The 13,324-nt window shown below is 51.5% G+C and overlaps 7 protein-coding genes across 7 annotated transcripts; 4 read left to right on the forward strand and 3 right to left on the reverse strand.

Moving 5' to 3' along the window:
- Positions 1 to 188: 188 nt before the first annotated feature.
- APUU_10132S (Zn(II)2Cys6 transcription factor) lies at positions 189 to 2,516 on the forward strand (the record flags this gene model as incomplete). Its single annotated transcript, XM_041696990.1, has 3 exons — positions 189 to 453; positions 504 to 1,411; positions 1,461 to 2,516. The coding sequence occupies 3 exons, from the start codon at positions 189 to 191 to the stop codon at positions 2,514 to 2,516; spliced, it is 2,229 nt and encodes a 742-aa protein (XP_041549498.1).
- A 74-nt stretch (positions 2,517 to 2,590) lies between these two features.
- On the reverse strand, positions 2,591 to 3,148 carry APUU_10133A (uncharacterized protein; the record flags this gene model as incomplete). Its single annotated transcript, XM_041697101.1, has 1 exon — positions 2,591 to 3,148. One exon carries the CDS (start codon positions 3,146 to 3,148, stop codon positions 2,591 to 2,593), a length of 558 nt encoding a protein of 185 aa, XP_041549499.1.
- Positions 3,149 to 3,578: 430 nt separating this feature from the next.
- On the reverse strand, positions 3,579 to 4,863 carry APUU_10134A (intradiol ring-cleavage dioxygenase; the record flags this gene model as incomplete). Its single annotated transcript, XM_041697212.1, has 3 exons — positions 3,579 to 4,197; positions 4,249 to 4,573; positions 4,620 to 4,863. The coding sequence occupies 3 exons, from the start codon at positions 4,861 to 4,863 to the stop codon at positions 3,579 to 3,581; spliced, it is 1,188 nt and encodes a 395-aa protein (XP_041549500.1).
- A 1,018-nt stretch (positions 4,864 to 5,881) lies between these two features.
- On the forward strand, positions 5,882 to 8,187 carry APUU_10135S (uncharacterized protein; the record flags this gene model as incomplete). Its single annotated transcript, XM_041697323.1, has 4 exons — positions 5,882 to 6,268; positions 6,322 to 6,918; positions 6,967 to 7,745; positions 7,797 to 8,187. 4 exons carry the CDS (start codon positions 5,882 to 5,884, stop codon positions 8,185 to 8,187), a joined length of 2,154 nt encoding a protein of 717 aa, XP_041549501.1.
- An 825-nt stretch (positions 8,188 to 9,012) lies between these two features.
- On the forward strand, positions 9,013 to 10,233 carry APUU_10136S (short chain dehydrogenase/reductase family protein; the record flags this gene model as incomplete). Its single annotated transcript, XM_041697434.1, has 4 exons — positions 9,013 to 9,110; positions 9,187 to 9,397; positions 9,487 to 9,861; positions 9,919 to 10,233. 4 exons carry the CDS (start codon positions 9,013 to 9,015, stop codon positions 10,231 to 10,233), a joined length of 999 nt encoding a protein of 332 aa, XP_041549502.1.
- Positions 10,234 to 10,356: 123 nt separating this feature from the next.
- APUU_10137A (hemerythrin domain-containing protein) lies at positions 10,357 to 11,001 on the reverse strand (the record flags this gene model as incomplete). Its single annotated transcript, XM_041697452.1, has 2 exons — positions 10,357 to 10,692; positions 10,768 to 11,001. The coding sequence occupies 2 exons, from the start codon at positions 10,999 to 11,001 to the stop codon at positions 10,357 to 10,359; spliced, it is 570 nt and encodes a 189-aa protein (XP_041549503.1).
- Positions 11,002 to 11,711: 710 nt separating this feature from the next.
- Positions 11,712 to 13,208, forward strand: plyC (polysaccharide lyase family 1 protein; the record flags this gene model as incomplete). Its single annotated transcript, XM_041697463.1, has 4 exons — positions 11,712 to 12,073; positions 12,142 to 12,494; positions 12,564 to 12,821; positions 12,886 to 13,208. The coding sequence occupies 4 exons, from the start codon at positions 11,712 to 11,714 to the stop codon at positions 13,206 to 13,208; spliced, it is 1,296 nt and encodes a 431-aa protein (XP_041549504.1).
- Between the last annotated feature and the right edge of the window lie 116 nt (positions 13,209 to 13,324).

Genomic DNA, 13,324 nt, shown 5'->3' on the forward strand with positions numbered 1-13,324 from the left:
GTTTAGCGAATAAAAGACTGGATAAGCCATTCGTATTTCGTATTCAGAAACGAGGCAAGTCGTTCCGGTCAGCTGATCCCCGCGGGGTTGCTCCGACCATCAGAACTAGAACCATTCTCAACGGACCATATTACATTGCCCATATTCATGGTTATATCTCTCGTACCTCACCTTTTGTTTCAGCCTCAATGGGCGCTTCAGCTCGTTCTGCGGCTATGCCTCCCAGGTCCAAAGCCCGCCGGACACACCTGCTAGGTAGCTGCAAGACGTGCAGACGGCGGCACGTAAGATGCGACACAAAGCGCCCTGCCTGCGAGACATGCGCAGCACTAGGCTTGGTCTGCGAAGGCTTCACTGACGAAATCCGATGGGTGCCACCTCGAAAGCGTTCACGCGCGGTGATCAAGGACGGGCCTGTTGCTAGCTTTGGCATCCGTCGTCAACTATCCACCGGTAACTGCCTTGCTTCCCATACCATGTACTTAAATGCTGACTTTGTGCAGAACAGGACCGACGGCTGATGGGGGTGGCTCTTGGCAAGGGTCTCGTACGAGGCTCTGTTGATGCGTCGTTGGATGAGATCGATTTGCGGACGAAAGACCTCTGCTGCGATAACGGGCAAGAGGCGAGGATTGGCCCGTTCAGCGTTCTCAATATCTCTCCTGCCTCAACCAAGCTGCAAGATACGCAGCTTAACCCAGATCTGGGGGAGCCCAGTCTCAACATCGCATTCACACCCGCTAGATCACAGCCCGTTCCAGATGTCCCCGCGCCTTCTCTGGATGATCTGCTCCAGTGGGCTGACCTCCTCGAACTCGATAATGATCTTCCTCCATTTGATCCCGAATCCCTCTTTGATTTTGCAGCCGCATCTCCATTTGACACGTCTCTAGGGGGTAGCTCATCAACACCATGTCCTACGTTCGACGGCTGTGAAGTTCTACCCCAGTCATTAGACGAGGAATTTCATCAACGAGCTACATTCAGTCGATCAGATTCGTGTCGGGACTTGTTGAAGCACGCATCTGAGCTGTTGAAGAACTTCCAAAGCAGCGTTATACCGCAGATGACCATTGTTCCGCTGAGCAAAAAGTCTCCCTGGGAGATCATCAACATGTCTGCTGCGTTGCTTACGTTGGGAGAGCTAACAGTAACTGAGTGTGAGAATGTCACTCATGCCCGACAGGCACATTTGTATATTATTATGGCATGCTCTGCCATTGACCTTGCCATGAAGCCGTCGATGGTCAGTGACGACTCATTGTCGAACTACTGGAAACGACTTGCAGATCGGGGCTACGAGGAAGCAAAATACCATATGCGGATATCCCTGAGCGAAGAAACAGGTAGCCCACGGAAAGCCAAGCTCAAGGACCAGCTGATGGCGCTTTATGGAATGACGGAGTTTGCAGTATACACCCCCTTCCTATCCCATCCCAAGTGATACTAATAAAACATAGATTTTCTCTGGTCAGGACCGAGACGCCAGACGAAGTCTTGTGGATGCAGAGCGCCTCCTCCGTCTTCGTGGTCTGCCAAAGCGCCGAGTGTCGCGAAAACTGCGCCTTCTGCTTAACGTCTACACCTGGCTGCGGATTGCAGGTGAAAGTACTTACGTGCTGCACGACTACAGTCTCTCCAACTCTCATTACAACGCCTTCACCTCTTTCAACCACTCACAGCCACGGCGCTCAACAGCCCCCATCCACAATGAGCGCCCAATGTCGCGAACCATCCAAGGCATCCGCCTAGACGACTTCCTCCACATCGAAAACTCCGAAAACGACCTCAACATCGACGAGCCAAAGTGCCGGCGCGCCGATCTCACAGACCTCCATTTACAGGATTCCCGTCTTTCAACCGAAACTCTAGGCAAGCAAGTCTACGGCATCCCCGAAACATGGCTCAGCCTACTCTCGCAAACAACCCGGCTCGCAAACGTGATGGAAGCAATGCGCAGCGCTCAAAACGCAGATATCATAATGAACTGTAACACGCATCAAGCGTTACAGGACCGGGCCTCGCGTCTTGAGACTGCCATCCATTCATTTGGTGCTCGTGAAATCAAACCAGACCCTCATCCTACCAAACATCACAACGCAATGAATTACATACTCGTTCTTCGGGCCTTCAACTCCGCCCTCCTAATCTTCTTCTACCGCCGTGTGCGCCAAGTCCACCCTGCAATCTTACAAAACGAAGTCGAGCATGTCATCATCGCACTCTCGGCGTTTCATTCGGGTCCAAGTGAGAAAGACCCCTTGGGGCCGGGGACTTTGTGGCCTATATTTGTTGCCGGGTGTGAAGCGACAATGTCAGCGCAGCGAGAATCGATTATTCAATTGCTGCAGAAGGCGAAGCTCAAAAGCGGTCTTGCGCCTTTCAAAATCGCCGAAAATATGATCTTCGAGGTATGGAGGAGGCAGGATGCACAATTAGCTGCGAATCGCCGAGAGCCGTTACCAACGTGGATTGATGTCTCGAAGGAACAGGGGATTTGGCCTATGTTTTGCTAGTCTAATTATAGTTCTGTATAATAAATGTCATCCCATGTAAAAACAAAGGGGAAAAAAACAAGAGAAATATTTAACTATACTAGATTCCCCTTCCCCCTCCTCCCCATACAGACAGTCCCATTCGCAACATCACCATTAGCAAGAATCTCCATCCCCATTCTCTTCTCATAAGCCTTGACGCTAGTCTCCGACCCCGTTCGCAGAATAAACCACCGCAGATACGGCATCGCCTGCACAAGTTCATCAACACAGTCGAGCAACCACCCGCCCAGCCCAAAACCCTGGTACTCAGGCAGAATGTATACGTCGGTTAAGTAGGCGAATGTGTACCAATCTGTCGCGAGGCGCGCGAAGCCAATCTGCTCTAGACTTCCACTTCCATTACCATTTGGGCCATCGGATGTATTCTGGCTTGGCGATGGCGATGTCGTTTTATAGAGCCCGTAACAGAACGAGCTATTGACGACCCCTTGTAGTATCTCCTCTGGAAATGGACTGGCCCAGTAGATGGCGTCAGAGGCGAGCGCGGCGTTTATTGCTGCGATTGAGAGGAGCGAGTTGTCTGTTGAGATGAGGAAAGATTGGTTGTTGGTTTGTTTTGTCCATTGTTTGGGGGATTTGGGGAGAGGCATTTTTTTCTTCCTTTCCAGATTGTTTCTTGTCCTAGCTGGAGTTGATTCTAATTGAGAAAGATAGATTGAAGTTGTTGTTAATCGAAAATGCGGTTTTGTGGTGGAGTTGCGGTTCTTATACTGTCAATACGAGGGTGAGTCACCAATCTTGCTGATCAATGTGTAGGTATTCGAGGCACGTCACACATGCATAAATATCAAGTCCAGGTCACGCCCTTTATAGACATTTAATTATTCACCTGACGAGTCGGGCACCCAGCCGATTTTATATGAAGATAGAAGTTTCCACTTGCTCGGATAAAGGTCCGAATCGCAGGGATTTACATTATGCGAGATACCATTCTTGGCGAATGTGATGATCAACGGTTCTATTATAAATCAGATCTATAATGTAAGGCACTGCTCTATACGTAATACAAATCTGAAGCGCTTAAGCAGACGATGAAGGCGCAGCGGTACCACTTGGAATAGCACCAGAGGGAGCACCAGACGAGCCTGGGCCACCGCCACCACCACCGCCACCTCCCATCGCGCTGCTGTCAGTGTTCTCGTGGCCGCCGTCCTCATCGTAGTACCCAGCAATGCTGTAGTATGAGTTGTCCGTGTAATCGGCAGACGCATTGATACCGATCTGGATCCACGCGAACAGGCCATCCTGCAGTCCGTTGCCGAGGTAGACGTATTCAGGGAAAGGGTCGTAGTCAGAGCTGGCCTGCTCGACACTCCACATGTCCTCTGCGTTGCTGGTGATTTCTTGTGTGTTTTCGCTGTAGGGAGATAGCTCCTCCACGGCAGAGCGGAGCACCTCGTTCCAGAACAGCTGGCCAATGTGCGCGACGCTGCCGGTTCCAACCTGGAGAGTTCCGTTCTTGCGGTTGACAGTAGACCCGAGATGGGTGAGGAGATGGGTGTGGGTTGCACGGCCGTCGTAGTGGCCGGGGAATATGGTCTTGAAGGTGACGATGCCGTCTTCATTGGACTCTTGGATACCTCGGAGGTAGGTAGAGTCCCAGCCGTCCTGGGCCTCGTTACCTTGGGCGACGACACCACTGCAGTATGTTAGTGACCTGGTAGGCCGAATATGATCGAAGGAGGCGTACCTGTAGATGCCAGTAGCATTGGCGTTCCAGATATCAACGTAGGCACCCTGAATGGGCCGGCAGGTGTTGACATCGATGTATTGAACCTCGAGGAAGACGTCGACGCCATCACAGTACAACTCTTCTCTCACGTCTTCCCTAGTCGTCTCTCCCCAGATGTAGTAAGGGCCGTCAGTGATCGTGGGCGAGAGGATGGCACTGGTGTTGCCGCCGAAGATTGCCTCCTCAGGAGTGTTGGGTCCGTAGTTCAGGATACCGGTCTTGTTGTGATCGATAGCCTCCCATTCCTCTAGGGCTGCTAGATCTCTGCGCCACTTTTGAGGGTCTAACAAGTCAATTACTAGCTCCTGCAACGGGGAAAGGAGACTCACTGGCAGTAATGCCTTTTTCCTTGCGCAGCTCGCGCGTGGTGCGTGCACGACGAGCGACATTGCGCTTGTTCAACTGAACAGCTGCGTTCGAGTTGGAGCAGGTGTTCAAGGCCTGCTTTGCCCTGACTGCCTGGGCATCGCGAGCCCTGATTTCCCTCTTGAGAACGGCAGGGTCGTGCTTCTCACCCGGATGGGCGAGCGCCAGAGTAGCGGCAGTGAGAGCGAGGAAGCTGGAGAAGCGCATTATGAAGTCAATTCGAATAATAAGGAATCGTTAATGATCTTTGCTCAATTCCCGGCATCTCGCTCTCTACTTATAGTATGCTTCCTCCAGGCAGCCTTGTTCGAGACCGCGTAACCCCTATCCATTGCGGTTTCATCCATATCGGAATTGAAGCACGGGATGCGTAATCGGAAAAAACTCATAGGCTCTCTTCAGCCTTAAAATAGAGCTAGACTAGAGTCCGCTCGTTCTGCAAGGCTGTGTGAAGCAGCGGGACCGCTTGGCGCCGCGTATGCCTTTGCAGTCCAGTGCTTGGTATGAGCTTAGCGGATCCTCAACCGGCTCCACCAAGTCTTTCCACGGTCTGTCCTGCAGAGCAAAAAGTCGACGTGCTCGGGTTTATCGAATCCCGATTACTAACTGCCAGTTCGTCAGCCACACTCTAACGATGTCTGTTAAGTTTCATCGGGTTTGGCGCCCGAACTGAAGGCCCCGCTCGTCGGCCTCAATCCCTCAATGGGAGAAGAGTGACGACGTCCTCACCCTGTTGATCGGCATTCTTTATTTGTTCCTGCGTTGGCGAGACTCATCTCCTCGCCTCAGCCACTAAGAGCGCCTCTGTTTTGGTTATGGCATTTGGAAAGGTCCGAAGCCCTAACACGGAGTCGGAGTCGGATTGGGATCATTCACTGCCACTGTATCTATGACTCTGATTCCTTCATTGATTTGTCGCTTGGTTTTAGATGCCTAAGGCACAACTAAGGCAACTGACTGCACTGTCTATTTGGCAGGTGCGACCCGACCTGCTCCTGTTTGCGGTTGCCGTATGGCCTGTGTCTATGGTATGAAAACCCCTACTTAGGAAGCCGCGACCTTGTTCGTTCCTTCCTAACTTGCGTTCATGGATCGGTAAATATGTTGGTTCGACACGCCCTGCCAGCATCAACCCGTCTGGGTGTACACCGTACGCTACTCCGCGTGGACATCGTTACTGTCGATACTATCGTTAATCCAAGTCACTCGTTAAACACCAAGTACAATGGCGGAACGGCAGGATCTCGAACCTCAGTCCACTTCGCTCACTGACCCTGCCCTGCTCGAGAAGTTCGACAAGCTCTTTGCGTGCAATGTCGGCGACTATGTTTCTCTCCCACAGGTCATTGCAGTCGGAGACCAGTCTAGCGGTAAGAGCTCTGTTCTAGAGGGACTAACTGGCCTTCCGTTTCCTCGGGACAGCACGTTGTGTACTCGCTTTGCCACCCAAATTGTTTTTCGTCGAGCCACTGGACAGGCGTCTCGCCGCAGCAGGGCGTCAATCAAACCCGCACCACACTCGACCCCGGAATGCGTTGCCAAATTGAAGGCATGGTCGAAGTCAGAGATGATCACCTTGGATCCGAAAGCCTTTTCGAGTATGATACGTGAAGTAGGAGCCCGCGACAGTGTAGTAGCGATGGATTCACCGCTGACATACCACAGGTGCACAACGTTATGGGAGTCCGAGGCCTCGAGGATCAGTCAAAGCCAGCATTCTCGCAGCATGTTTTTCGTCTCGAGATCAGCGGTCCTGATGAGGACCACCTTGCTGTCGTTGACGTCCCTGGGACATTCAAAAGCGTGACTCCAGGTGTGACAACGAAGAACGACATCGAGATGGTTCGCACAATGGTTCAGGATTATATGAAGAACCCCCGGTCAATAATCCTTGCCGTAGTTCCCGCGAACGTTGACGCTGCGACCCAGGAAGTTATCGAGCGGGCTCGCGAGGTCGATCCTGAAGGCCAGCGAACTCTAGGCGTATTGACGAAACCTGATCTGGTGGATCGCGGAGCTGAGCAGCAGGTGCTGGACCTGATATCCGGTAGGACCATGCCCCTTAGGCACGGCTGGGTGCTTGTTCGCAATCTCGGAAAGAGTGAACTCGCTATCGGTGACAAGGCCCGTCAGGAGGCGGAGGAAGAGCTCAGGACGAGAGGTGGATGGGGTGCCATTCCTCGAGACCGATATGGTATCCAATCTCTCAGAGAGCGCTTGCAAGAGACAGTAACTGAGAATGCTCGTCGAGAGTTTCCAATGGTAATCGATGACAGCCCAGTGACCAGTCATATCTGCTAACTCAAGTAGGTGCGCTTGGATATCAACAAGAAGCTGAGAGAGGCCAAAGCTGCATTACATGCCCTCGGCAATGAGAGAGCCCATCGCAGCCAGCAAATCGACTTCTTGCTAGATATCGTTTCCAAGTTCCAGGAGATTATGGGCAATGCACTGCGTGCTAACTATGGGGCAGACGGTATCTTTGACAAACACAAGCGCCTTCGACTTGCGACCATAGTTGTAGACCGCAATGAACAGTTCAAGTCTGACATGATGCAACTTGGGCATGTCTATCGCTTTCGCAATGAGGCCGAGACTACCTCCCAGCCACTGTCCACCAGTCCGAACGACAGCAGGGGTACCGAAATCCAAGCCACCACACGTAAAGTCGAAACTAGACTTGATGTCCACGATAACCTCATAGAGTCCGAACCGTTGAGTGCACCCGTGGCAGACGACATTTACAAATGGCTAGAAACTGAGTATCGGAGCTCACGAGGGTTCGAGGTTGGGACTTTCAACACCTCCCTCTTACCCACTGTCATGAGAAGGCAGTCTAAGAAGTGGAAGGGTATCTCATTAGGCTATATTAGCGACGTCATTGCAGTTGTGAATACGTTCATTGTCAGCGTCCTTACCGATCTATGCGGTGATCCACGTATATCTCGAGGTCTGCTGTCTATAATGACAGATGGTCTCCATAGGGCATACTCGAAGGCTGTAAAGCATACTATCTTTTTGCTAGAGAACGAGCGAAGTGATAATCTTATGTCACTTCATCAGTCATTCACAGATACCCTGCAGTCTCGGTAAGCTATGATCCCCAAGGACCTTGTCCTGGAAGTGCTAAGAATGTCCAGGCCGGAAACAAAGATGCAAAAGCTCATCACCGACAAAACATTCCACGCTGGCTCTATGGGGAAGGTAGCTAAGGTAGATGATATCAAGGCCATATTGCCATTGTTGAGCAGCCAGGAGTACATGGTTCGACAGGTCCATGATATCTTGCAGTCATATTACCATGTCGCACAGTCCCGTTTCATCGACAACGTCTGCATGCAATCTACAAACCACTATCTGCTTAATGGCCTGAATAGTCCCATGAAGCTTCTTTCGCCGACGTTCGTGTACCGGCTGTCGGATCAGGAACTGGAGGATATTGCCGGTGAGGATCCTGCCATTCACAGACAGCGGTTACGACTCTGCAAAGAAATCGAAGATCTTGAAACGGCCAGAAGGATTCTACTATGACACGCTATCCTTATTTTCGCACTTCAAAGCCATGGATAGGATACGTTATTGTTCCTTGGTGGGTGGCATTCTTACACGCATCTCTAATCTGTATATAACCATTATTACACACCGAAAAATACCTCCATTGTGCCCGAATTTGCTGGACCAACTGTTTTAAATCACTTGCAACTTGCAGTAGTGCATCCATGGTAGCTGTACTCCATGGATCCATCTGTAAAAAGCCATGACATAGTGTCTCGTAGTGATGCCAGTTGACCTGATTGCCAGCGTCCTCTAACTTGGAGGAAAGCTCGACACCAACATCACGCAGGCAGTCGACGCCACAGGTGTAAATATTTGCAGGCGGGAGATGCTTTAGTTTGGGTATTAATTGTTGTCCCGGGGATATATACGGAGTCGACGGCGGCACTCCTGGTGGGTTGGAGTTGAGGAAGTTGGATACCTCGGGGTCCAGGGTTGTTTATCCTGCTAATTTGGGTGGCATTATTAAAATTTTACCTCAATATACAAAGGTTGGTATACAAGGAGTCATAGTAGTCCAGCCTTTACTGCCGAGAAAGCTAATCTAGATCTTAACGTCATAATGAAGTGACAATCGAGTCCGATTAATTAACCCAATGTTCTAATCTACATTCATCATCTGTATCAAGTTATTGTCACCTCTGAATAATAATCTGATATCACAATTGCATGGAGCTGACCTGTCGCGCCCGTTTTCTGGCCCGGGTATACAAAACCAGCAGCATCTCCACCAGATTCAACCTCTCGACAAAATACCTTAAACGACCATCAATACAATCCCCTCAGATATTAAACTCCAAAATGCAATCCGTCCTCCATCCCATAACCGGCCCCAAGAAGGAAATCCACGACCTAACCGGTCGCGTCGCGCTGGTTACCGGCGGTGCACTGGGTATAGGGTTCGCTGCCTCCTAACCCTATCTTTATATCCGCATGGCAGTCTCAAATACTAACCCAAGCAAATACACCGGTCAGATATGAGATATCGCGCGCCTTCGCCCTAAACGGGGCGCGCGTGATCATGGTCAACCGCAAAGAAGAACAGGGCGAGGCCGCAATCGACAAGATCAAAGAGGAATCAGACCAAAAGGCGCAGATCGAGTGGGTGGAATGCGACTTGGGGAATCTGAACCAGGTGAAGGATGTTTTTACGGGGATTTGTAAGAGCGAGGAGAGGTTGGATCTTGTATGGCTCCGTTCCCTTATGTCGTTTAGTTTATCATGGATTGGGCGTTGGAGTGTATAGGGAGGCTTGCTAATTATACCATACCACAGCTCATCCTCTCCGCCGGCATAAACGCAAACAAATACGGCGAAACAGCGGACGGATACGAGCGGATTTTCCAAGTAAACTGGCTCGGCCAGTTCTACGTCGTGAACCTCCTGTACCCGCTCCTCCGCAAGACATCCCAGATGACAGATACACCCGCGCCCCGGATCGTCTTCGAAGGGTCCGAGGTTCATCGCGCGACGACATCAAGTACGAAGTTCGCGTCAAAGGAGGAAATTAACGACCCCAGTAAAGATCCGACGCAGCTGTACGCGCGCACGAAACTGGCGATCATACTTGGTGTCAAGTATGGGCTTTTGGACCGGGTAATTCGGCCGAATGGGGATCGGGTTTTTGCGTTGGTTGTGCATCCTGGGGCTGTGCGTATAGCTAATTCTCTTTCTACTGAGCCTTGAATGGTATTAATATGATATTAGGTCAACACGGCTATGCAGGAGCAATGGAAGGAGGCGTACCCCGGTCTCCTGGGTAAACTGCTAACGACTGCAATGACGGCCATCAGTCGCAGTCCGGAACAAGGGTCCTTCAGTGCGTTGTATGCGGCTACAAGTCCGGAGGTCGAGGAGAAGGGCTGGAATGGGTACTACTTCACAGACCCAGGACAGCCGGGTAAGGAGACGGCCCAGGCATCGCATTCAGGGCTGGGTTCAGCGTTGTGGGATCTCAGTCATAAGATGATCAGAGGCAAGGTTGGGGATGGGGGAATGGTGGATTGGGATGTGAAGGTATGAACAGCTAATATAAAAGTGCTTGATAGCAGTAACTGTGGAGAGTACAATCCCTTATGGTCCTTCAATGTTACAATCTACCACTGCTAGCCTATCAACGTATCAGGTGCAAATATATATAGTACATCACTCGGGTCCAACCAGATCCTTATTCGGCCACTTCCTAAACAAATCCATCATCTGGTCAAAAGGCGCAGCGACCAATCCCACGGCCGTCTCAAATGGCGGTTTACTGGGTAGATGAGGATGAGCTCTTGACGGGACAAAGATCTTCGTCCTGGAGAACCATTTGGCCAGATTCCGACTCTCGTGTGGGGAGAGCGTCTCCTCCAGGATCGCCAGGTCCTCCATTTCCTCAGCATGCATGTGCCTTCCCAGATCATCCATCAAGGTCATGAGCATTGGCTTGAAGTCTTTATTTGACGGGTCGAGTTGCTGGAATGCCTTGAGGCGGTTTTTAGTCTATACATCCACCATACGTCTCTGGTCAGCCTTTGCCCCGGATAGACGCGGAATAGGTATAGATTATAGGCATACCTCCTGGTTTTCCTGTCTCCCCTTCTTTGCAAGACGATCGCCGCCCTGGACGTGCTTCTCGAGTGCTGGGTACAGAACTAATTCCTCGCCGACGGTGTTGCGCGCGACTTCCCAGACAAACAGGTTCTGCCAGCGGATCTGCTCATCGCGGCTGTCTGACGCGACGATGCGCTGGTAGATGGCCTGGATCTGGAGGTGGTCTTGCTTGAGGGTGGCGCTGATGCTGGGCGTCATGGCTACGCTTCAGTACTATAGAGGGTCGTTGTTAGTATAGGATCTCGACTTGGAAGATGGGCGACAACCACTCCGACGGGGATATTCTGAAAAGGTCATGAGGACCACCGGTATATTTCTCATCCGCCAGTCTAGAGCGGTTCTTTCGGATATCCTCGACGTCATGGTGAAGGGGACAGAACCATGGTTCGCCCTGCCATCTACTTCCGATGGACCCATCCTAGTATAGGTTGCTTGTATACACGCGAACACCAACGATGCGTAGTCTATCTCGTATCCATGCTTTGATTCTTCAAACAGCGCACAGACAATGAAGGCTAAATCAAGCCAATAGCATTCTTCCCATCCATTGTCGCGCCTTCATAGGTGGAACCTCGAACGCTGCCAATCTATTCTATACGCAGATCAACTCCACGTTTCACAAATTAGCCCCGAGCGAGTCAACAGCCCTGACTCCTGACTCGTGCAGCAATTTAAAGTGTAAGCAAGATTAATCTATCCAAAACTGGACCTGAGCTCGTCGTTTCTGCACGCTCGGTCTGTTCCTCATCGAGCAATGCTCTTCACCAGGTGGTCCTGGGCAGCGTCGCGCATTGATCATGCCAATAAAGCATTAATATAAGATCCGGTGCGTATAAAACACACACGAACCCTGCACTCCCACCATCTACCTAGACAGCGTCAAACGTTGTATCCAAGATCCTAACAACATGCAGCTCCCCCGAGCCCTCCTCCTCGCCTTCCTAGGCCTCACCACCTCAACCAGTGCCCTCCTCGCCTTCCCCGGCGCAGAAGGCTTCGGTGCCAACGCCGTCGGCGGTCGGGGCGGTGATATCTACGTCGTCACGAACCTCGAGGACTCAGGCGAGGGATCCCTCCGCGACGCCGTATCCGCAACCGATCGCATCGTCGTCTTCGCTGTCGGCGGAGTCATCAACATCGACGATCGCATTGTCGTCTCCAAGCGCGTGACTATCCTAGGCCAGACGGCGCCAGGCGACGGAATCACGGTTTATGGGAATGGCTGGTCGTTTTCGAATGCGGATGATGCGATTGTGCGGTATATCCGGATGTACAGCCCCCTCCCCACCCCTCTACCCACATATCTTGTAGTAGGTTGCAGAACTAACGTGTTAATAGTCGAATGGGCCGCGGTGGCGACTCCGGAAAAGACGGGCTCACCATCGCCGAAGGCAAAAACATGATCTTCGACCATGTCTCGGTGTCCTGGGGCCGGGACGAGACGTTCTCGATCAGCGGGACGGCGGAGAATATCACGGTGCAGAACACGATTATCGCGCAGGGCCTGGAGACGCACTCGTGCGGGGGCCTGATGCAGACGGACGGCGGGGTGTCGCTGTTCCGGAACCTTTATATCGATAACAAGACGCGGAATCCGAAGGTGAAGGGGGTGAATGAGTTTACGAATAACGTGGTGTATAACTGGGGCGGCGGCGGGGGGTATATTGCGGGGGATTCGGATGGGGAGTCTCGTATGTTTGACTTCGTTTTACTTTCTTTTATCTATTTATTTTCACATACCTAACTAACTGGTACTGCAGACGCCAACATCATCGGCAACTACTTCATCAGCGGGCCCTCAACCAGCGTGACGGCGTTTACGCGAGGAAATGCCAACTTCCACGGCTATGTCGAGAACAACTTCTACGACCCAGACCAGGATGGGACTCTATCTGGCTCTGAGCTCGGCGCTTCATCTGATAGCTACGGCGGCATTGAGATCGTCGACACCAAGTATGACTATCCTGCTGTGGAGAATACCTTGACCCCCGATGAGGCCGTCACCTATGTTACTGAGAGTATGTCTTGCCTTTCCTATCCCCATACAAAAATAGCCCCGTTCACTAAGTGCGTGTGATATAGACGTCGGCGCCTCTCTTGTCCGCGACGAAGTGGACACGAATCTCGTCGAGCAGGTCCTCTCGTACGGAACAGACGGCGCCTTGATCTCCGACGAGGACGACTTTGGTGGAGTTGGCGAGTTGGACGGCGGCTCCACGCCGACTGATACCGATGGCGATGGTATCCCCGATGATGTGGAAGCTGATTTAGGGACTGATCCGAATGTGAAAGATTCTACGGAGATTGATAGCAGCACGGGCTACTCGTGGTTGGAGGTTTGGGCGAACTCCTTGGTTCCTGCTAGTTATGCGTCGCAGGCGAATGGTACCAGCACGAGGAAGTAGTCTGCTAGTATAGTGAAGTCGTTGTATATATTATGTTGTTTGTATATATCCGTGGCTATAGTTTTTGTTACATCAGATTATTTTGCAGCTCCCCTTGCTTATAAGCACATTCCTCC

The sequence above is a fragment of the Aspergillus puulaauensis genome, chromosome 1 (genome assembly GCF_016861865.1).
Source record: "Aspergillus puulaauensis MK2 DNA, chromosome 1, nearly complete sequence".
In the NCBI taxonomy this organism is placed as follows: Eukaryota; Fungi; Ascomycota; class Eurotiomycetes; order Eurotiales; family Aspergillaceae; genus Aspergillus; species Aspergillus puulaauensis.